Genomic DNA, 24526 nt, shown 5'->3' with positions numbered 1-24526 from the left:
CGTGTGTGGATTATCCAGAGACAGAAATATGTTCCTGGAAAGACGAGCTTTCAATTTTAATGCACTCAGGACCGAAAACAGAAAATTCATTTCTGTTGGGACGATGAGAGAAATCTCAGAGACGTTTACTTTGGCATCAATTAATGGTTTTATTTGTCACTGTTTTGTCATTTAATAAGCAAACGCAGAGGCGGATCCAGATTAGTAGCAGGGGGGCACAGGGGGGTACAACAGATACTTTGGGGGGCCACCGAAAAGCTTTAAGAAAAAATGAAAGCTGCTACCGACCTCTTGCTTTTAAAAAGTATTTTTCATGGGGTTTTTTTTTGGGGGGGGCTCTTTAACCCAATAGGAAAGCTGTATATGACCTTTCCATTTTAGACTGTTAACATTCAACTTATGATGGACTTGTTTCCTTGTTTATGTGAATTACAGCATCATCAGCTGCAGCATCTGCCTGTTATTTAAAACTGGTAAGCTCAACGTCAGAATCCTGAGGGCAATTAGTGACAAATATTGTGCAAGAACAGCACTATATGCAACCCTGTCAATGTCCACTTCTTAGAATGTTTACTGACAATTGTCACACCTAAAATAAGAAATAATATTCTGTACTTTTAGCAACTAGTTCTCAGCTGTAAACCATAAACCTCATAGGGTTCTGTGTACTAATCAGTCTAAATCAAAATGAGTACTACCCAATACACAGTGAACAACAACAATCTGTACCTTTGATCTGTGGTAAAATAATCTGAATGTTCTGTGCGGTAATGTAAATTTTAAAATACAATAAAATACAGTAAGTAGCACTCTGTACATTTAACAATAAACCTGAGAACAATAATAAACAGTAGCAATGCTCCATATTCTTAAATCATTTAATAGTGTACAGCTCAGCAAGCATCATAGTGTTCTGCATAGAAATCACTAAAAGCTGCTCTCAGTAATCTTTCACAGTGAGCAGATGTTCTTGTGTTGCAGGTCCATGGTCCAGACGTGGCCATTGAACAGGCCGGGGGGGTCTGGCACCGTGGACTTCCTAGAGCACCTCCTCTTTTTGCATTCTTCATATGGGATGGAAATAAAGCAACATTGTTTTAGCACGTCCATCAAAGGCCTGTAGGTGTGAAGCAGGAAGCCCTCCATAATGAGGATGTGAGTCTCCTCCTCCTCCTTGTGGTCGGACTTCAGGACCATCTCTGTGTCCAGGGTGTTATTAACGCCATGAGACTTCTCAAACTTCACCAGGTTCTCCAGCCACGCGTTGATCCTCCTCATCATGGCGTCCACGTCCAGAGCAGTGATGACATCGTACTGCTTAAAGCCATCTTCACCAACTTCAATCTGATCTTGGGGCTTGAAGAAGTCATCCTGATGGACCATGCAGCAGTTGGGCAGGTTCTTGATCAGGCGGTTGGTGAGGCTGGTTTTCCCTCCATCGGTTACGCTGCCGATGCCGATGATGCACTTCATGTTCTTGGATTGGTCAAAGCTCAGAAAAAGGGTCAAAAACGTCAACAAAAATCGGGTCAGGAGTGATTGGACGTGGAATAAAGCTGAAAAAGAGAAGGATGCCACAGGAAACATCAACTACTGGAGTCCTCCATGGCACTTGAGTTTAGTGAGTAAGGTAAGAGCAGAAAGCGTGCTGCCATTCGGACGCCGTTCTTCCATCCAGAGAGGACCTCTTTCTGCTGTCGCTGTTACACATACTGCCCTAGTGGAGGTTTGAGATGGAATATTCCTTTTAACCAGCCCCTCAGGTCTCTTTGAGGATTTTGGATGGAATACTTGGTTAAACCAACATTTTAGGTGCATGTCCAGGGATTTTTGGTGGAATGTTCCTTTAAGGTGGATGTGTGAGGACCTTGTAGGTGGAATACTTCCTGAAACCAACCTTTTAGGTCAACATTCAAAGATTTAAGGTGGAATATTCCTTTAAACCAACCTAAATTTCATGTTTTCATCATTATCAAGTGAGAAACCTCAATCCAGACTCGTCATAAAGACGTTTGAGATTTATGCTGCTGTTATTTGTTTAGTCCAGACTAAATGACAGAAATCCACAACTGTAATTTTATTTCAGGACTCGGTTATTAAATGTCAAAACAGTTGTAAACTTACTCTTTCAAATAAATACTCGTCTAACCCTCTGGAAACCAGCATTTGGACTGTTTTTGTGTTGCTCCTCACCTACTTCACACAGCCGGGACAGAATAACATTTTGTGGACCAAAGACTAAACTATGATGTTTTTAGAGAAACCTGCGATACTATAGGCTTTTTTATGGAATTCAGACATTTTTTTTCTTTTAGCAACATGTAAGAATTTGAACAGTTTTAAAAAATTACTATACTTTTCTTGTGCAATGAACTATTATTCTATGGCATTTTTTAGACCACATATTATACTCTGATTATAGACAATATACTGCACTATGACATTTTTTGAACCACATATCATACACAACAATTTTAGGCAACATCCTATCATTTTGCACTTTTTGAACCACATAATAATCTCTGGGGTTGTTTTGCTGACATGCTATACTATGAACTACAGGCCATACAATGCTATTCTTGAAAAGTAAACTATACTTTGACATTTTCTGAACTACATCCTATACTATGCTGTGCTTTGGTTACATGTTGATTCATAATCTCGATTTTTTTCTGTTTTGTTTTTTGACAGGATTACCACAGACCTGAACGTAAACACCGTTGACATCCACCTGAGGGAGACGCTGCCTAAGATCTCCAGGCTGCTTGGTCGTGGTTTTTCTGGTCCTGCTCCAGAACATCTTCATCAACTACGTCTTCTTTTGAAGAGGCCCTCAGATCTCTGACCTTAAGGAGGAACAGCTTCTTTCACTCTGTAACGAGACCACGGTTATTTTAAAGACCCAGCTCCTGGCAGCTTTGAATGAAAGTTAAACATCCATCTAAAGGGAACTGCAGACAGTTAAATCTGAACTGTCGGTCAGTATTTCAAACATCAAGTCCGACCCCGGTGTCCTAAAGCACGCTGTGTATGAATATTTTTTGATATTGTAGATGTATTTCACGGGCCGGGTCGGACCCCCCGGCGGTCCGGTACCCCTCCGCTCAACTTGTGTGCGGAGGGGTCACACATACGGTCCGCGGCCTGGTACCGGACCGCCGGGGGTCTGACCCGGCCCGTGGAATACATCTACAATATCAAAAATATTCAAAAAATTATGACCTACATTACTACTGCAGGGCTGCACAGTGGAGTAGTGGTTAGCACTTTTGCCTTGCAGCAAGAAGATCCCTGGTTCGAATCCTGGGGTGGGCCTGGGATCTTTCTACATGGAGTTTGCATATTCTTCCTGTGCATGCATGGGTTTTCTCTGGGTACTCCGGCTTCCTCCCACAGTCCAAAAATATGCTGAGGTTAATTGATCACTCTAAATTGCCTGTAGGTGTCAATGTGAGTGTGATTGTGTGTCTGTATATGTAGCCCAGCGACAGACTGGTGACCTGTCCAGGGTGTCCCCTGCCTTCGCCCGAGTCAGCCCCCCCCCCCGCAACCCTAGTGAGGATAAAGCGGTGTATAGAGAATGGTTCGATGGATTACTAATGCATTTGTTTGATCAAACTGCAGTTCCCATATTGTCTGCTAGGGCGCTCTGTCTCATTCTGAGCAGACAGCCTGATGCAGACTTACAGCAGATGGCAGTTGTTGCGCTGCATTATGGGATCTGTAGTTTGTGTGTTATCAGCGCTTCACATGGTCGGGCCATTCATAACAATAATAATAAATCAATGTAAAATGATCTCACGGGCCAGATATAATTGTATTACGGGCTGGATATGGCCCGCGGGCCTTGCGTTTGACACGTGTTCTAACTGACAGATCATTTTTTTTATATTAAAATAGCTGCACTTCCTTTGTACATTTGGTCATTTCTTATGCTGCTGCTGTTTCATTGCAATTATATTTTGATATTACTTTAAATACAGATAATTGAAAAGAAAAAACTGGCTCTGAAATACTCAATGAACTGATGCGTCATCTAGTGTTAAACTGAATAAGAATTCTTAATAATATAAAATGTAACTGACTGAGCTGTACTCATTATATCGAGATATTTCAAATTGAAAGAAACAACATTGACTGAAAGATTTCAGTCAATTAAACCATAAATTCATTTGCCTAAGAAAACCATCCTTTAATGTCTTACCTTAAAATGACCAATATTTTTTTTAAATATATAGCTGCAAAGTAAAAGTTTCAGACTAAAGGTGAATCACTGATGAACATTTAATGGCATTAACTCAGTTATTATGAGGAAACAGATATTCATTTCTAATATTTCTATCAAATATGTTTATGTATATAAACTATACTGGACATCAATAGAAATGTCTGCATAGTGAAATATATGAAATCCATCTGCATTTATACATCATATTGATGTTTAAATAATGGGAACTGCAGCCCACGTTCGGTCAAGTTAGCGGAATTACGAATAAGCAACGTTTCCAGGGTACTCTTACAAAATAAAAGCCGTGTTTGTTTTACGGAAAAATTACATGATTTCAAAAATGTGACTTGGAAAATGTACATCAAACTGTAATAAGCGTTAGCCCGCTGCTCCACTTGCTCTGAATATTTTTGTTCTTGTCTTTGTCAAGCCCAAATGAAAAATGAATCCATATTCTGGCTACATTACCGACAACAGCATCTATGGAGTGACTGGAAGTTAGCCAACCTAGCGGACGTGCTAATGAGGTCTGCTCTGGCACGGATTATTACCGTCACATGTAGCTTTGAGAATAAATCTTCTACAAGACACAAAGCTGTAGCTTGGTTTCAGTGTGAGCTCTAATGTTTCTCTGTGTGACTGTGTCTGACTTCCTCTGATAAAATCCTGTCCACTGGAAGCTGCAGCCACAGATATCTATCCATCTACTAATTCATAGCTATGCTCACTAGCCTGGTCCGATGCAATCTTGATGGCATTTCACGAGTACATTGAAAACACAAGTATGGACAGCTCCGTTACTGAGAAACAGCTACAGTCTTCTTACTGCAAAGGTACAAAGCTGCTCATGTTCTCCTCCGGCATCAAGAAACATCTTCAAAGCTTATTGAAATCCAAATACAATCAAAAGATCAAACTAACGTCACTGGTGCATTCAGGTGCAGTCGGACAACAAAGTTGCGTTCTGGAGCGACGGAAATTGGGGTATCAGTAATGTAAATTTCCAACGAAAATTTTGGAGGGGCACACGGGGTGACCAGATCACAGGGGGGGGGGATTTGCACCCCCGTGCCCACACGGAAGATCCACCACAGGGCAAACATGCCAAATATAGTCTGTTTTAGCTTCTTAAATGTGAGTACATTCCACAATCCTGCTGAAAATCTTTAGAAATGGGATATTTCTGGGTTTGGCATTGTTCCTAATCCAAAACAAGTGACATAAAAGATGTGAATTCATATGACTAGCCACAATGTAAATGACTCCAATCCGACAGTACCTGCATGATGACATAATATCAAGCCTCCTAAAGTTGCTCTTTATCATTTTAATTTTTTTATTATATTGTGCAAACATGATAGAAAATACACCATCTTTCTAGACTTTGCATACCATTTTTTTGTTTTTGTAATATGGGTGCAGTTCTGCGTGAACTGACCCTTTGATTTAGCTCACTCATAAGTTCCTTTTCCTGCGATGATATGACCCACTGCTTGACACAGACAACCACATCAAATCGATGACACCCAACAGCAATATGAATGGTCCCTGATAGTAAACACTTTAACCTCAATACATCCCCCCAGCACACAAAAAAAACCCTCAGGTATTCACATGAACGTACTCTACAGACGCACACATACCAATATATCTGCTGTGTGGTATATATGAGGTATAGTCTGCCTATTCTTCTACTGCATACAGTATGGTACACAAAACCACCCTCACAACAGTGAAGTACGAGTACAGGAATGACTGACGGAGCTCGGAAGTGCATGGACCTTCCACAGTTTTTCTAATCAGCAGAGAGGAAGCTCAGGGAGGGTGAAAAGAAAGATAAGTTTCGGCTGTATCTACAGGCAGAAACAGTGGACAGAAGGTAAACAGTCATCCAATATGATTAATGATCACGCTGGAATCGCAAGGTGACCAGCGTGGCACTCTTGGAATCAGACAGCTTAAGGATTCGCAGCTCGGGTCTCCTGGCGAGTTAAGAAGAAGAGACCACACATTCTGTTTGCTGCATTCGAGTCTGTCAACTAAAAAGAAAATAAAGAACATTAACAAAACAAACCTAACTGCTGTGATCTGTGATCTTCATTGCGTTCATAAAAAAAATTCAAAAACTCATACACCAAATAAAGCTTCATAAATTGCACTCTGACGTGGCACCAGTCCCGGGGCCCCCTCCCCCACCTAATCATCATCATCATTTGGGATATTTACATTCAGTAGTTCAGTCCAGGATGGAGCAAAGATAGAAAAAGACACGAGTCTTTACAAAGCAGAATTACAAGAGGTTCCATTTTCCATTGCAGAGACAACCAGCGGTCGTGTCTGATGATCAATTCTGGCAGTCTTTCTTGTTTTGGAACAGCTGCGAGTTCAACGCAGTGTTGCTGCTCTCCGGGACGTCCGCAGTAACAGCTATCGCCTGCCCCCTGCTGTGCAGTCAGTCCTGTTACAGTGGACCCTGCCTCTCCGAGCTGAAGTGTTTGTGATTCTGCTTAACAAAACAGAGAGACCCAGACCCCTCTGTTGCCAGTCTGTGGCCGGCGTCGGCTTGGTTTTTGGTCCGAGGAGTCTGGTGGGTTTTTATTGCTTTTGGTCCGGACGGCACTTAGCGCAGTTTGAGCTTAAAGGCAGAGATCTCCATGGGATCCAAGCTGATGGTGGAGTCGTTGGCCAGAGGCGTGCTGGAGTGCATCAGGGTCAGAGACATCGGCTGAAGCAGCTGCAGGTCCAGGTTCTTGAACAGTCCTGACACGCTCAGCTGCAGAGAGGAGAGCAGGAAAGTCAAAAGTTTTAGAGAAAAATACAACCGACTGACATTCAGACTTACTCAAATTAAAAATTAAAAACTAAAGTAAAAAAGAGCACAGAAATATCACCCAGAAGTTGTACTGTAAGAATTTAAAGTTAAGTATTTCTTATAAAGAATGACTGCTGTTAGTATTAAATTATTTCATCATTATTGCTTGTGCATTGACAGTGAATTTCTATCCTATTTTGCATACTTTATATCTCATCTTGTAGATTTGTGTCACACCAACAGATGGTTTGTATATCATCTCAATCTAACAGCTGTAACAGTATAGTGGAGTCCAAAGTATAATCATTCCCTTTTAAATGTAGTTCAGCATGATAATAAGTTAGCACAGAACAAAAATAAGCTAAAGGTTTGACTAACAGCTAAAATTTCAGTTGACAGTTCAAAGTTTTACCAAAAGGTGAAGCTAACAGTTGAAATTGTAAGCCAACAGTACACTAAAGACTGAAATTGCAAGCTAATGGTTTAGCTAAAGCTTGAAACTGCTAGCTAATAAAATAACTATCAGTGTAAATATGTGGGTAATAGTTTAGTTAACTGTCAAAATTGCTGGCTAATAGTTTAGCTAAAGCTTAAAACTGCTAGCTAATAAAATTGCTATCAGCGTAAATATGTGGCTAATAGTTTAGCTCACTGTCAAAATTGCAAGCTAATAGTTTATCTAAAGCTTGAAATTCCAAGCTAAAAAATAGCTATTAGCGCAAACATGTGGCTAAGAGTTTAGCAAAAGGCTTGAAACTGCTAGCTAATATAATAGCTATCAGTGTAAATATGTGGCTGAAAGTTTAGCTAAACTTTGAAACTGCCAGCCAATAAAATAGCTATCAGTGCAAATATGTGGCTAATAGTTTAGCTAACTCTCAAAATTGCTATCTAGTACCTTTGCTGAAGCTTGTAACTGCTAGCTAAAATACTTGTATAAACAAGCAACTCTCTGCTCATGCAAGAAGGTTGGAGAGTTGAGTGGAAAATTTAAAGGACCAATCTCCATTTATTGGATTTTTTTATTGCTTGAGTTGCTACGCTAACCTGTCCTTGAGTGGTGGTGCAGTTGAAGCCGAGGTTCTGAGCCTCGAGACCACAGTCCAGCGCCAGGCGGTGAAGGATCAAGGCCGTGTGTGCAGACGGAGATTGGGGGTCCTGCTGCTCACACAAACACAGAAAACAAGTCAGTGCATCGAATATCTGAAGCAAAAATAAGTACCATTTTTCACGTCTCCTCACCTGACTCTGGATGCTGCGCAGATTCAGCAGGTGGAAGTCACAAGGAAGGATGGACTTCAGAGGGGCAAAGGTTTGCAGAGGAGGGATGCCGCGTCTTTTGGGGAGAACGGGCAGCGCCAGGACCTCGTGGTTCAAAATGGCGTTGGTCATGTGACTGAGTACAGACGGGAAGCTAGTTGTTGCGCTGTCCATCATCTGGAGGAGAGCGGACAGATTTAAGCGACTGCAAATGGCAACGCACCCATAAAACATCAGTGACTCACCTCTAGAGATGCTCTACTACATGAGGAAAAGGCTGTAATTAATTTGTCAAAGTAGGAGGTATTTTTAATTCCAGTCCAGACAGACACAGTAGTGATGGCTGCATTGTAAGACCAGATTGTAAATGAAGAGCTTTACAGTGTTGAAGTTTAGTGGCAGGCTGGACTTATTTCCCAAGAACCATCAGCAGCTTTAACAGAGAGCTGGATGATAAAACTGCAACCAACGCCTTACATCCTTTGCCAATGTGTATTCATTTACTTGATAAATGATATAATTTGTTTCTTTCAGTGGTGCTGTCATAAAGATGAACTAGTTTGGCTACTGCTATGAGGTAGAGGGAAACCTAACACAAAAAAGCAAATGGAGCTATGACTACGGACACAACTATCATGTGCCCTAACAAGCATCCTCTGTGTTGCCAAGCAACATTACCTCTCGAACTCCGTCACTCAAGATTTGAGAAAGGAAAGAATGAAACAAGGACGACAGTTTGGCAAAGAAGCCATCATGCTGAAGGTAATGGAGTGGAAAAAAGAAGAGAGGGAGAACCAAATTAGAGAATGTAGAGGATAAAAAGACAGATAGGGTGGTAATGAGTGCTGAAAGAAATATGAAGAAAGGTGTTATTGATCGCACAGAATGAGGTACAAATCCATGTTACAGTGCACAACCTTGCTCAGAGTCACTGAAGATCACGTCAGATCTGATGAGCTGTAACTACGCCAACATTTGTCTAGCTTCAATAGCCACCTTTGCTGTAATCTTACTGACCTTGTTACCGGTGGATCTCCTCTCCAGCAGCAGTCTGAAGCGGTTGGCCGTCCTTTTGTTGTCTTTCAGGCCCTGACCCAGCCCACGATTATCATCCTGCATCAGTCGCCGGTCCATAATCACTTCAAGCTGGCCTGAAGGTGGAGAAACAGGCACAGCAGCTTTAATGTGAAGCTCATGTATCGAACTTTCCGATGTCCATCGATACATAAACACACTGAGCTATCCGTCATCTACAAACTCCGCCATTATTCACATAACAATGGTAAAAGGATTAGTTGAGTACAGAAACGTGAGGGTAAAAACTGTTTTGCTCTCCGAGAACCTCTTGAGGCGAAAGAGGGAAAGATAAGTGCTTCAATACTTTCGCATAAAAGGCAAGAGACGAGCAAACAAAGAAAAATACCATGCATTTCAAAAATTACTTTCACTGAAAAATGGAATGAAGAAAAATGGCACGACATTAAGTGAAATATAATAATAAAGGCACAGACCACTCTCCAGGCTGCTCACACCCAGAGACTGAGCCGTGTGCAGTGTGAGCCGGTGATTGCTGTCCTGGATATACGCCTGGCTGGGCATCGGGTAGAAGTTGGCCTGCATGGGAAGTTTCAGGTGGAGTCGACGAGGCTGCATCTACAAGAACAGATGACACAATATGTCAAAGAAATACTCACAGTTATGTTACATCCTGACACCATATGAAGAAATGCTGTCCTCCTTTGCAAACAGTTCCGACTGACCTGGAAGCCATTGAGGTCTGTGTAGAAGACGTCTCCGCTCTGGATGTCGGTCACGAGTCGCATGGCCAGCTCCTTATTGGTCTGATCTCTGATGTCCACCATAGTGGTTAGGTCTATAGAATAACCATCAACCCCTGGAAATACAAGACAGTGCAGAGCCAAACTCATGCCGAGGAGGGAATGAAAAATTAAAGAGTGGATAAAACACCACTTAAAGAGTATAAAAAATAGCTAGCAATTGAGTCAGCTAACAGGAGAAAAACTATTTTATTTAGAATTTTGCTGAAGGTACAGGTGCATCACGCCATTTACTGTCTTTAAATAAACATAAAAGCGCAGCTGAAACCAATTTGAAGCGATTCCATTGTGCAGTTTTCTGTGTGTATTACCTGGCACATTGTGAATACGGAAGGTCTGCTGAAAGTGCTGGTAATGTGCCACCACCTCAGAGAAAAGAGGCCCTTCAACAACGCGTACCACAGGTGGCTCTTTCTGGTTGTAGGGCTGAAAGCAGAAGGACACAGTGTGCAGTCACCAACAGAACAAGTGCAGAAAACAGGAGGGGAAGAATGATGGCGAGAGAAATCGAAGAAATCATTGACAGAATAGGCAACTAGATACAGTTTCACAACTAAGTCCCTTTTTCTTTGTTGTCTTCAAATCAAGAGGAGATGAAGCAGCACCCAGTCTGCCTGCGTTCCTGCCTCGAGCACCCCAGCGTGATACAATGACACGATACTCAGGGGAGACACGATCAAAGCCCGTTTGAGAAGCAAGTAAACATCGGAGAAAGAACCGAGAGACTACCTTTGCTTTTCCATCTGGCAGGAAGAGGTAAGCTCCGCTTTTGTCTTTAGAGGGACGAGTGCCGTAGATCATGAACTGCATCTGAACCTTCACTTCCTGGGGATCGTCTTTGCGCTTGATACTCTGCATATGAAAAAGCATAAGAGAGGAAGACAGAGCAAGAATTGGGAGGGGGAAAAAAAACAAATTAAAAAAGAGATGAAAGGTTGTTTGAGCAGAAACAAGACATGTCATGTTCGCTTTGATCAAAGAGTGAGGATTTATTGTGAAATCAAACTTCTGGCTTTTTCCTTCTGAAGATCAAAGTTAAAACAGATGAATAAATCGTCAACAGACGGAAATAGAGTCAACAGAAGTAAGTGTGGGTAAAAACACAAACCTCCAGCAGGCCGGTGGTTCCAGAGAAGCCCAGAGTCAGAGACTGACTGCTGATGTAGAAGGTCTGAGCGTCGGCCTGTTGGGAGCGGACAGGAAGCGGTTCGGCAGCGCGAGCGGTGACCCCGCGACCGGAAAGCCTGAGCAGGGTGTCGGAGCGGAGCGTCATGGGTGAATCCGGGGAGTCATAGAGGTGGAAAACAGCCAGGCCGAGAGGTGGCAGACGAACCATGAAAGTTGCCTGCGTGGACAGTAGAGTAATTGTTGGATTAAAAATAAATAAAGAAATGAAAGCTGAAACAAAGACACCCACACAGAAAGCTCGCTTTGTGAAAGCGCTGGCTTCGTTTTCTTTGTTAATCGAAATGGCGAGTGTTGACCACAAGGCATTCATTAAAAGTTAAAAGGATTTACACATTAGAAACGGTGCCGTAATTAAACCGTGATGAGCGATGGCGTTAACGAAAGTGATTGTATTTCTGTGCTACATTTGAAATTCATTACTTTTGTAGGCGGAGAGCATTTCATTTTATTTGGGCAAAACAAGCACAAATTGAATGCAAAGGCACAAAGGAGCAAATGTTTTTACAAGTGCAGATTTAGTACATGATTTGAGCTGATTGATTTTTTTTCTTTTTCTGCTTTTGAGAGCTGAAAGAAAACCCATCTGTTCTAGTTGCAAGTTGATGCTACAGAAAAGAAGAAAGCTATGACTCTAAAGTAAATGTTTTAATTAAAATTCAATTCAGAGTACTTTTAATGCTAATTTTCCATTAAATTACATTACAAACAGTACATTTCCTGAGCAGTTTTAGACTTTTCACCCAGACGCCAACACAAAGACACCGTAAGGGACCCCAATAGTTTCTCAAAACACTGACTTGGATGGCAGCTACCTTGATTCCACGAGTCAACTTGAATTTCCCTTGGGATTAATAATCTATCTATCTATCATTTGTCACGTACAAGGCAACAAACTGAACCGAATTGTTGGCTGGATTGTTTTTATGCATGCAAATATTACCTCTTGCAGCTTAATTCCCAAGGCAAGTTAGAATAACGGCACAGAGACATAGTTAAGAGTGGTCCACATGTTTAGCATCGCACTCCTGTAACACCTCAAACCTACAAGGACTTGTATGAAATCAGCTCCGCTTTAAAAGCTACGAATGACTATCTCCTGTGCATTTGCAGCTAATAACCCTCTTAACTAGATATGTCTTTCAAGGTCTTTAGGGGCTTTAAGTTATTCTCTTCAAGTTAAGCGAGATGCCATAATGATTTGATATTTGTGGCTGAACAGATCCGGTATAGACGTTAATGGAGAACGGTGCAGAAACTGCTGCTGTGCTACAGATATGCTTTTATCACTGTGCAGAAGCCAGCACCCTAATGGATTTAGTCTCTTACCTCAAATACCTCTGCACTCATTTGACTAGCGGAGCTCCACTGAGCACTCAGCTGCACAGGGAGGGTCTGTCCATCCTCAGTAAGCACTCGCACCCTCACAGTGTTGACCAGCACCGTCACCGCACACAGCCGCTCCCGCTCGATGGGGTTGAACAGAACCAAGTACCTGTTCGAGAGAAGGGGGGGAAAGCAATCATAAATAAGCACAGGATGATGTAGGAGTGGCTGAGAGAGGAGGCGGAGGAGATGAAAGATACAGGGAGATGCAGATAATACCTCGGTGCTGCCGGATCCAGCTCGATTAAAGTGCGCTGAGGCAGAGAATCTTGAGTAGCACGCCTGTCATCCTGTAGAAGGAAAATATGACGCAGGAAGCACAATGAATACTCGGGAACTGTACAAATGTGTGTACTCTGTTTATGACACAAGTGTTCTCTTGTGTTCCCTCCTACCGTCTCCAGGAAGGGCTCCGTCTGGTAAAAGCGATAAAACTCTTTGTTCTTCATCACCAGGAAATGAGCAGCATTGATGATTACTCTCTTCAGGCCGATAAGCGAGCGCAGTAATCTAGGGAGGAGGAGTGAGAATTAATGGCTCTCTGCGGCAGTCACAGGAGACGACTTATTTTTCTTTAATGTATTGAACAGGCCAGTATGAAATTGCCACAGGATTAAAAAGAAGCAAAGTCTTTTGATTTCATCTAAATGATTTTTAAGAATTTAATCCATACTGTAAGTCCTTTTTAAACCCCCCAGACTCTTACTTGGTGCCATAGTCAATGACAACATTCTCCTTTGCGGTGCCAGTAATGGCATCGTGGTGCTGGAAGAGGCCAACCGACCGCCTCGCATCGACAAGCAGGGCATAATCTGAGACCGGGTAGCGTCCTTCCATCCCAGCATGCCGAGCGTTCGCAACGGCCAGGCTGTAGAGGATCTCTGCCCCTCTGAAAAACAACGACATACCATAGTAAGACATAGCAGCTTCTGTTAGTCAGATAAAGATGTGTTCACAGTATTAGGCAATGTTAAAATAGCAGCTGATTTATCAGAAAATGTTCCACATACATTTCTAATACATTGCAGTTTTGCATATTTTAGAGAGAAGCAGGATAGATTGGAATTACATCCCGATCAGTAGTTTTTATGACTATAACAACAGTGACTGTCTCAAAAGTCTGACATTATTGTTATGGAAATTCTGCGATGTCGAGAGAAGATGAGGAGGTAGGCACAGAGACACTATGGAGGCTCAGATGGCTTAGGTTGAGAAAAAGGTTTACTGATGCAACAAAGCAGCACATTTATGTCAGCATTGCCAGCCTCAATTCTGAGGACTCCCTTCAACCTTCGGTATATAGTAGAATGCCATATTTAGATTCTAACCTAACATGGGGACTACGTACCTGCTCAGGGACGTCAGACTAAACAATATCTGATCTTGACCAGGTCAAGGAGTCCTGAAATTTGTTTTTCCTACATCAGTTGCCTCTCTTTTATGCATCTTCTTCTGCAACATCTCCCTTTCTCAGGGCCATATTAGAGACCTGAACATGCTCACAAGTTCACAGTTGGATAATTTGAGGTGCCCTATAGGATTTACGGGATGATTTAAGGGGACTGCAGCTGACAGATGCAACCTACATGATATTCTGGGATGTCTTAAGCTAACAGCTGCAAAGACATATCTTAGTGAGGGGAAAGAGAGCATTTTTTCCTTCACATAAGTGCAATATGAGCCAGCAATATGAGCCTCTCAGTAAAGGCAGCTGAACTCTGGAATAATGTTCCATCACATAGCAGACAGATTTCTTCTCTTGGATCTTTCAGTAGATCGGTCAAACTTTGGCTTCTTGATAATCAAACCTGTAGCCATAGCGTAGACATGTAGTTTTTATCAATTTCCTTATAGTCTATTTTTTCTTTTCTTGTGTCTTATTCAGTTGGTATATTGTTGCTTGTACAATGATTGTGACTTTTAATTTTGTTTCATGTTGTGTGGCCTTGTTTTAATCCTGTAACATCAACCTGCCCTGGGACTACAGATGAAAATTAGCCACTCTGGCTAACTCTGGCATATTTACATGTGGACTTTGTTGGACTCATGTTGATTAATGTGCACTGTCCCATCCTAAATAAATAAATAAATACAAGGATTTAATATTGCATTTCTGTAATTAAAGTCTGTTTTTGTGATTTGCAAAATTAAAGTCATGCAGGTACAAACGGCATGAGAGTACATTTTTAGCTTAGATAAAGTTGTTATCCGGTGTAAGTCCATGTGCTAAAACACTATCAGGTTCTAGTGCTTTGTTTTGATTTAGACTGTAGGTTTAATTTGTATTCATATATATGGCTTAATAATGGATGCTACACCCTTGTCTTGCTTGCAATGCAATGAAAACAACCAACTACTACTACTAGGACATCCCACATCCTGAATGTTAGTGATACGTGTCCGAATCTGCCCCCACCTCAGATGCGACTCAATCACGCGGTCCAGGCTCTTGTAAAAGGGTCGAGAAGTGTAAAAACCAGTCCAGTAGTGGTCCTCACGATCTGCGTAGGCGAAGAAATCTCCACTAAGCACCGGGTAATCAGCAGGCCTGGATCCCTGGGCCACTCCATATTTTTTGTACACGGCACTGAAGTACTCAGTGAGAGTCCCAAACTGAGCCTGAAAGAGGGAAAGAAAAAAAAAGCCCTCACTCAAACACAGCTGCACAGATGAAGCAAAAAGTCTTCCATTATTATGCATGAGCTTTTCATCTTACATGGCATCTTATGAACCAAGCATCAAGTCGCTGCAGATCCTTTGTTCTGTCAGCGAGTTAAAATGCCACTGCATGATTCATTATTCACAAAAGAAGATGGTACACTGAGAGACTTCGTATACTGCACACTGAGATGCATGAAAACAAAGAAAAAGGTGCAAAAAAAATAAAAAGACATTTGGCTACAGGATTTTGTGATAGCTGGCAAATTATTTTCTCACTTGAACGTGCATCTCTGGGTGAGAATTCATGTAGTCAAACAGCTTCTGGTAGTTGATGTACTGCTGATCATACTCCAGGGCTTTGTCATAGCGGAAGTCATCTCCCAGAGGAATGAGGAGCACATTGCTGCGGTAGAGTTTGGATTTTTTGCGGTACTGATCCAGGAGCAGGTGTGCCCTGATTAAGAAAGAGGTAAAGAGGTAGGGAGGGGAGAAAAAGGATAAGTAAGGGGACATACTTCTTGGCATCCAAGCTGCTCTTCTTTGCATATGCCAGTTTTCTAGGAAATCACTTTGACCTTGGAAAGAGCAAGAGCAAATTGGCCCTGAGGGTATTTTTCACTGAAATATGTCCTCTGGAAAGTTCTTTAGGTCCGTTAAAAGCTGCTTAATGTGACTGCGAGACTATCAGCAGTCCATGTCTGTCCCCCTCCGTTCATCCACCCCTCTCTGGCTGTTGTCACTGGCTCAAGTTCAAGTCGAGTTTATTTATAAGGGACCATTACGGAGTTGCAACAACAGTGACCGATCTGCTGTGTGGTCGAGTGTGTGTGTGTGCTGCTGGAGCTGAATACCAATGCTACGCAAAAACATCGGAAATATAATACCCAGACCAATATTGTTTCTATAAAATAAATATGCAACAGGCGCAGGCTTTTAATTAATTTCCCTTGCATTTGTTTATCTCAAGGTTAGACCAAGATAGCTACTAAAGGGGACATGTTATGGTTAACAATTAAACTTGATGCTCTCTAATGGATAAATTACGTAATGGAAAGATAATTCTGAATGGCATCTTTTGCATTTTTAAAGTGGCATTCTTATTTTGAACAATTCTCCATCATGTATACTGCAGCAGCAAATAAGAGCTTTTTAAATTAGTGATTAGACTGTGAGACTTCTCAGTTAATACAGTAATTGTGGACTATAAAACTTTAAAACGTCATGGAGCCCAGCCCATTATCCAGTCTTACCTCTCTGCTACATTGGCCTCCACCACAGCTTTTGGTGGCACCTTCCAGGGGCAGTTTATCCGACCGCCTGGTAACCTCTTGAAGTCAAACTGGCAGCAGATTTTCGGATCGGGTCCACATGTGTGAGGCACATCGTAGCTATAAAACGGCATCATGTGGCAGAAGATGTCTGTGCTTGACCCAGAGTCTATTAAGGCAGCGAAGTAGAAGAAAAACAAAGCACTGGCTTGAAACATCCATTACTGTCAGCAGCATCAAAACACCAGAATATAATTGATACAGAAGGCAAGTTTTGCTCACAGAGACCAGAGCTCATTAACTCGCTGGCAATTTAAGTTCACGCCAACAAGGAGACTTTTTTTTTTTTTCGAAGTAATTGACAACATTTAATTACTAAATGCTCTCCATAATAACTGACTATCAGAAATTGATCATATCTGACATATCACATTTTTTCCATTAAGAACAAATGAACAGTAAATCTTTGGCAGACATCCAATTCGTTCAGAATATAATAACGAACACTGCTCCACGGAGGCCATTACAAACTGGTTGTCCTTCCAAAATTTCCCCTCTCTTTCAAATGCCACGGCAAGTGGCATGACTCATTCTGCAATGAGCTTAACAAAGATAAGCACATGAATCAGATGACATCGCTGGCTCTGGTCCACTCACCCCAAGCCTGCCTCCACATAAACTCCAGACTGCGGGTGGAGGCAAAGTGTTTTTTAATGGAGTAGTGGACCCTCTGGATAAGCATGCTGGTCAGGTTGGCCCTCTTCAGTAGATACGGCATAGTGGCACTGTGACCAAAAGGGTCTACCGCCCACCCACTGCGAGGAGTTACACCTATAACGGCAAGCAAGAAGCAAGTATTTAAGGTTTATGCTCTCATAAGGAAAGAAATGCATCTTTGAGGAAATCGCTCTCCACAGCGGGGATGCACTGAAAGTAGCACAAAGCATTTTATCACCCACTGAGTGAGAAGCTACATCGGCTCCAAGCGGAATGACAGGCGCAGATTTCGTTATGAAGCACTGTGAGGAGTGGTATAATTTTAAGCTTAGGCTGATGAGAAGGTCCTAAAATTTCACAGGGAGAATTGAGCTATTTAAACATCACCATCATTCCTGTGAATATAAATACAAGTGGCTGTAAAAGGAATAATTTATGATTGACCGTATACCTAGATTCCTCTCCAGCCACTGGTGCCCTTCAATGAGCTGGTCTATCATGGCAAAGTAGTGAGCATTGGCTTCATCTGTCATCACCCAGCCTCCTGTCACCATTTCAAGCTGTCCCCCAAGGATCAGTCTGTCGAAAAGAAAGGATTAAGACAGCAAGGTGAGGATAATCCAGCTTTAAAGAGGGATAGTCATATTAACGAGATAACGAGCTATTTTTAGAGCTCCCACAATCTGCAAGAGGATACTACCCGCTGAGTAAAATACTGTACTTAGGGCCAGTCTGCATCAAAGAAATCTTAACTAATTCTCTGATTTTGGAGGGGAGATAAAAGACAAAACTGTGTGCTTCAAATAGCTGTGACTCACTTGCGCATGGCCTCCTGTTTGTGAATGTCTGCAGTCTCCCACCACTTGGAGAAGAATGAAATCTCGGACCAGATGAACTTCCTGCGAGGATCCTCAGCCAGTTTCACAACCATGTTGTTTAGAATATGTTGCGTCTGGTCTGTGAAGTACTTGTCAAAAGTCTTGATCCAACCTAACAACACAAGAGGATAATTCGAAGCAATCTGCGCGACTATTGGAACACATATTCTCCGCTACAAATTGGGCTATTTCTGAAACAACACACTCCTACTCATCCTCATCTAGCCGGCTGATAAAATGACATGAAGAAAGGGCAGGTAGAAAGACTCAATGCTGTGGAAAAAAGCACCGCCACGGATCAAAAATAAAACTCATATTTTATTCAAGTAGAGCTGTTCCCCTCAGAAAGCCATTTGGCAGAGAGGTTTCTAAGAAAGTGACTAAAAAGCACTTTTTTGCACTTTGACTGTGCAACAGTGTTGAGGACTGCAGCTGAAATACACACTGTTGGATATTTATCTCACATGTTGTATGTTAATATATTTTATAGAGATAAAGTGCTGCATCATTCTGAAATTCTGCAGAATCACAAGTAATGTTACTGAAATTGGGATAGTCAAGAGAACTTTAACAAGACTGTTGTGTATATTTAACAATGTGCCACGCATTGTTGACCTGCTTACAATAAACCCTTATAATCCCCTCTTTGCTTTTAAAGAAACGAGCCTATTACCAGAAGATCTGCTTTCATGTGTGTTTGGTTTGAGCTGACAACCTCATTTCTGCAAAGAACTACAGTGTATAAACTCTGGACACTTAATGCTGCATATGAAATACTTAAAACTCTGCAGCAAAGCTTGACAATATGCAGCCCACAATGAAGCATATTTTCGCTGCTGATGGACAAATTTGCAGGTCCATGCAGCCAGTCAGCATATCAATAACTGTCAAGTTAGCAAGCATGTGGCACAGGCTAGTAAACAAGTTTAATGGAAATGTCAGTCTAAAATAAGATCTCAGCCAATCCCATCTATAAATAGCTTGTTTTCCAGTGCCAATATCTCCCTAATTCCATTGTTTGTGGGTAAGCAGTCAATCACGTCACCATTATGCTAATAATGATGAGTACAAATGGACCACAATTTGAATGATTCCTGCATCCCTAAAACTGGCCTGCCTTAGGTTTAACTGGCTTGGCGCTATGCAAACAAGACGCTATTTTTAAGCTCTTGAAACAAACTTAAAGTAGCACTGACACATGTTCAGCATTCAGCAAAGCTCTTGACGCTCACCTGGATCATTGTGAGAGTGAGGGACCACAAATACTTGTAGTGGATCATTGTCCCATTCATCAGGATCATAAGTGATGTCGAAGCCCTGTTTCCACACGCCACCATCAGGGTTGTCAAACTTGAGAAGGGAGTAAACGTCCAGCATCTAGAATGAAACGCAATCATTTGCTCATTTGTAAGAACAAAACAATCAGCCTGCAGGGGCATCTGCAGTGTAGCTACAACTACATATGTGCTTTTTCTTCATATTTCATCGGCTAGTGTAGCTAGTTCACCTGAACGTCTGCTTGACCGCTTCTGCCCACAGCAAACTGGCAATCCTGGGGCTTGACAGCGAGAAAAGTGGGGCGACCGTCAAAGGGTAGGACCCAGGAACCATTGGCACTTCTGAATGGCAGGTGGCCGCTGGGAGACACAGCTCCTGTGTCTGTGAGCTCCATCACAGAGTCCTTTATGTGGCTGATGATTTGGTGGTTTTCCTCCAGGAGCTGCTCCAGCTGCTCTATTCGGTTCTGCAGGACTGAGATTTGGCTCTAAACCACATAAAACAATAATAAATCAAACAAGAAAATGAAACAAAAAAAGAAAAAAATCAGCTGATCAAACCGCATTTGTCCTTTTTAGACCAAATAAGCTTTACAACATAGCAAAGGTAACAATGCACAGCAGGAAATTGCTCTAAATTTCATTGTACTTATGGATAATGATATTAAAGATTCTGATTTTAAAATATTCTAGTCAGTATATCTACATATACATAACAGAAAAATTGTATGATTTGATGCGTCAGTCTGTATTTAAATTGTTTAAAAAATAAATATATTGTACACCTTATGTTCCCAGATCAAAAAAATCTGACTAATTAGCATTTCCCTCTTAGAGATGTTTATGTTCATTTATGATCTGGTGCATCACAAAAAAAAAAAAGCAGACAGCAGCGCTATAAAAATAACTGCAGAAAGGGACTTTCACAAAAGATATGCACCATCGGTACAGCAATTACTCTTACCCGTGGAAAGTTCCCACCGTTCTGTCGCCTTGCAGGGTCATGTTGGACTCGATCCAACATCAGATACAGTGAGAACACAGCCACACAGAATATGGCCCCTCCGCACACTGTCACCTGTTTCCTCAGCTTCATCCTTCTCTGGAACAGTCTTCTTTCTGGGGGTTTCAATTTTTAAAAAACGACCTTGAGTGCAGCGTTTTGTTTTTCCAGCACAGAGGAAAAAGAGAAGTCCTTGAAAACTGGAAAACAGTCCTTCAGAGAGCAAAAACAAGTGATGAAAAGTAAAACCGGCTACACCAGTACTAATGGTTCAGTTCCAGTCCTGCGATGCCTCCAGTCTCCACTCACCATACTGGAGACCACTGTGAAGGGGGCTACAGCAGTGGTACCAATGGAGAGGGGTGCTAAATCAGCAATAGCTGGCAAGAAGTCTGACAGCTCTGGCCAAACCACAGCCACCGGTGGGCTCCTTCAAAGTAGCCCTTGTGCTTAACCATCCAAATCGATGAGATTGCAGGAAAAGAAAAAAAAGAAGCGCCACACACAAGGGGCTCAAACAGGGAGCCTAGTGTCCCTGCAACATGATGTGTGTTGCTGTGGGCCTGCTTCACTGGTATAGTCCCCACTCCCACAGCAGAGTGTAATCCACCAGTATAGCAAAACCAGTACAATCCCCTTTTGCTCAACTGGTCTCCAGTGCCATAACAGTTTCCACACTGAGGCTGTGGCAGTGCAAAAGAAGCAGGCTGAGAAAAACACCAACTTGGCTCAGAGCAGCAGCTTTTTAATCAAGCCCGAACTCTGCCCAAAGCAGCTCCAGGAATTAAAATGAGACAAATGTCATTCTTCTCTCAGTAGCATAGTGACTGCATTATCTGCTGTGGCAGCATGGGCAGTGCGTCTGTCCTTGATCACAGGCGCCAAGTTGAAATCACATTAGAGGGTCTTCTTCAGCTGTTAGGAAAATGTTAGATTTATGAAACATGCAAAAACACACATTCAGCCTTCTATTTCAGGAGACAGAACTGTCACAGGCAAGTAGCACAAGTGAAAGGGTGTGTGAGAAAGTGAGAGATACTTTTTCTTTTTTGATCTGACAAGTGAAGCCAACAGGAGGGAGGAGAACATCCAGCTGAGCAGAATGCCCCAGGTTTCCTCACAGCACTAAAAAAGGTGTTAACGTTTTACTCTGTGTGCAAATCCACGATCATAATCCGCTCACTTCCCTGGCTGGGACTATCATAGCATTACCACACAGGGTTGAGATAATAACCTGGCACTTACATTTGCTAAGACTGACAGGAAAACAGCGTCAATGTCAGGAGGAAGGCGATTATTTCTTAGACCATCTGGGCCAGAATACATCCACCATGAAGGACTTCGTTGTAGGGCTGTCTGACAGAGCTGCTGCACTGCATGCATGTGACAAAACGTGAATGCACAAGTGATCATAAGCTGCTCACATGATGGGATATTATTTTAGCACGAAGGGAAGCAGTCCTCATTATTCGCAATCTATGCATGTGTGCATATATTAACGATCCAACTCCCCTGAGCTTTATTCTGAGGAGGGACATCTCTTCACTTGAATGACTTTTAGTCACCTATCACCGGGCAGCTAGCCAGGTGACTCTGGGTTGCCTCAAACTTAGGCACACTCAAATATTTGCATGTGAACATTATCCCGAGCAAGCTAAGGTGCACGGAAGCTGGTTAAAGCCACTACCCCCTTCACCCTTCCCCCACATTAACGAGCTCTGTCAAACTTTAACTATCACGGATACTTAAACATTAACTAACGCTTGATATCACGAATATGCAGCTAAAACAAGCTAGTGCTAGCTACTACATATGCCGCCAAGTTAAACCAACTCGACTGGTTTTAGAACTAGATTCAAGAGTCGCACAGTGTTAGAATAATGATTGTCATCGAAGTTACTTGTAAATCTGGGTGACCAGCAGCCACAGCTGTCTTTCTGCTCCGCGACAGATGATGACGAGCGTAACAGAAGATAGCAAGTGTTGGCTTGATAACATTAAGACAATACGTGGCTGATATTTCTTGGCTAACCTTTCACTTTCCATATAAACCTCCGCAAACATTCACGTACGACCTTGAAATTCTGACTCTTTGTGAAGAAAATGAAAAAAATCTGACGTTACCTATTAAAGGAGAGTATTCCGGAAGAGAGCGCAGCCCAGCAGTGTACGTGCTTTTAGCTCCGGGCTGACAGATTACAACTGAACTAGCAGTTGTAGCTTAGCAGCTAGCGCCGTTGAGCTGCCGCAAAGACTTGTGGGAAAAAGGGGGGCTGTGCAGCAGTCGATGATGGACCAAGAGCTTCAGCAGACTTTGCGATAAATGCACCAACCTTTTATTTCCAGACCAGTGGGTAAGTTTGAGTGTCTGCAATGTGAACGAGTTTGTAAATTAGTGAATAACTATTCCATAAGCATTCTAATGGATATTTACTGTGCTGTTTGCACTGTTTTTTGCACTATATCGTAATGTAGCAATTTTCATTTTGCACTACTGTGTTGATATATTCCTGTCTAGCTTGTATCTACATATATATTGTTATATTTATTTTTATTACTACTGTTTTTACCTGTTTTTCTTTCTATAATTTCTTTATTATTATTATTATTATTATCATTATTATTATTATTATTATTCCATATTCCTAGGGTGACACCAACAGCCTTGTATGAAATGTACATACTTGGCCATTAAAGCTGATTCTGATTCTTGTAATAAACTCAGTCAGCCAAATGTTCAGCCATTTCGCAGGTAACGCCATAAAACACAATAAATATCCATAAAAACACACTATAGTATTTAATTTTCTTTAATATTAGCCTCCGTCTATATGTGTCCGGGTAGTAGTATTTACATTCATGATTTTAGACTCAACAACAAATGTAATAATAAAATTAACCATGATAAGCTTTATTTGTATAAAGCTTTTTCAATGTCAAATTATACGGGACAATATATAAAATGAGGGAGTTTTTAAGACCATAGGATATATCTCACATGCATTTTTATTAAAGTTTTTCAAAAAAAAAAGCTAATGTTTTTATGTTTATTGTGATCTTGTCTTTACAGATTCCATGATTATTTATTATGGGAACAATTATTTATTAATAAAAAATGACTGAATATCACTATAATGTCAACTAAATAAATGTCCGAATTTAATAACAACCACAATAATAAAATGAGCTTAATCAAAAATTGTTTTGATTGTGTTCTTTTTATTAAGTTGAGACAATCATGACAGATACTTCTTTTTGGCAATATATCAAATTTTATATGGAAAATACCAAATTGTATGTGTGTCTGATTAATTCCTTTCAACTAAGTTACCTAATAACCCATAAGTATGATTGTGTTGTGCACAAATATTTAAGTTGTTTTCAAGAATTTCATAAATGTTCAGAAGTTTTGAGTTTTTTTTATACATAATCTATTTATTCTTTGGTGCAATAGTAGAAACAAGTTAGATTTTCAGAAAGAAGAGTTTCCTGGGATTTCATAAGAGATCAAAGCCAGTCTTCTAATAATTTTAATAGTAATGTACTTTAAGATCCAGTTTTTAAATAATGTATATTTTCGACAGGATTTTCAGAAAATGCACCATCAATAGGACTTCTCTTTCAGAATTTGAATAGGTTCCCATTAAGTGGATATTACTGTCTTATAGGATTTGGAGAAATTAATAAGAATCCTACAGGACCGAAAAGGGGAAAATTCAATAAAACTTTCAGACTCGGGGTCAACAATTTTAAACCATTTCGTAACCTACTGTGCTCCGTATAACCTGACCCTATAATCCACAACAATGCTTCTAAATTCATTATTGTAATGTCTAGAACAACACAGTCAACTCAGTAGAATATAATGAATGTATGTGTTATTTCAAAAGATTCTGCAAAGTAATCTCTATAAATCATTTACAGCAATATCTGGTAGCAAAATATTCTGGAAAGAAACATTGCAAACTTACATTACTGATCAAAATATTGTACGTGGGTGGCCGCCCAGTGCA

The 24526-nt window shown here is 41.3% G+C and overlaps 1 protein-coding gene across 4 annotated transcripts; it reads right to left on the bottom strand.

Annotated features, from left to right (window-relative positions):
- Window positions 1-5553: 5553 nt before the first annotated feature.
- On the bottom strand, window positions 5554-22784 carry man2a2 (mannosidase, alpha, class 2A, member 2). Of its 4 annotated transcripts, XM_051951901.1 has the most exons (24): window positions 22638-22780; window positions 20475-21428; window positions 19741-19998; window positions 19466-19610; window positions 18174-18345; window positions 17807-17934; window positions 17296-17469; window positions 16621-16807; window positions 15647-15824; window positions 15126-15328; window positions 13416-13598; window positions 13105-13219; window positions 12929-12999; window positions 12653-12818; window positions 11247-11483; window positions 10868-10990; window positions 10450-10564; window positions 10061-10194; window positions 9812-9953; window positions 9318-9451; window positions 8979-9056; window positions 8283-8477; window positions 8088-8201; window positions 5554-7001 (listed from the first exon to the last, which is right to left on the bottom strand). In XM_051951901.1, exons 2-24 carry the CDS (start codon window positions 20604-20606, stop codon window positions 6849-6851), a joined length of 3537 nt encoding a protein of 1178 aa, XP_051807861.1. In that variant the 5' UTR covers window positions 20607-21428; window positions 22638-22780; the 3' UTR covers window positions 5554-6848. The 4 variants fall into 4 exon arrangements, with proteins under 4 accessions (XP_051807861.1, XP_022053882.2, XP_051807860.1 ...); XM_022198190.2 differs by lacking the exon at window positions 8979-9056 and having other exon boundaries at window positions 22638-22784; XM_051951900.1 differs by lacking the exon at window positions 8979-9056 and having other exon boundaries at window positions 20475-20629; window positions 22638-22769.
- Window positions 22785-24526: the final 1742 nt, after the last annotated feature.

Source organism: Acanthochromis polyacanthus, chromosome 8 (genome assembly GCF_021347895.1).
Source record: "Acanthochromis polyacanthus isolate Apoly-LR-REF ecotype Palm Island chromosome 8, KAUST_Apoly_ChrSc, whole genome shotgun sequence".
Taxonomy (NCBI): domain Eukaryota; kingdom Metazoa; phylum Chordata; class Actinopteri; family Pomacentridae; genus Acanthochromis; species Acanthochromis polyacanthus.
The sequence above is the reverse complement of the archived record's forward strand: the minus strand, read 5'-3'. Positions and strand labels throughout refer to the sequence as shown.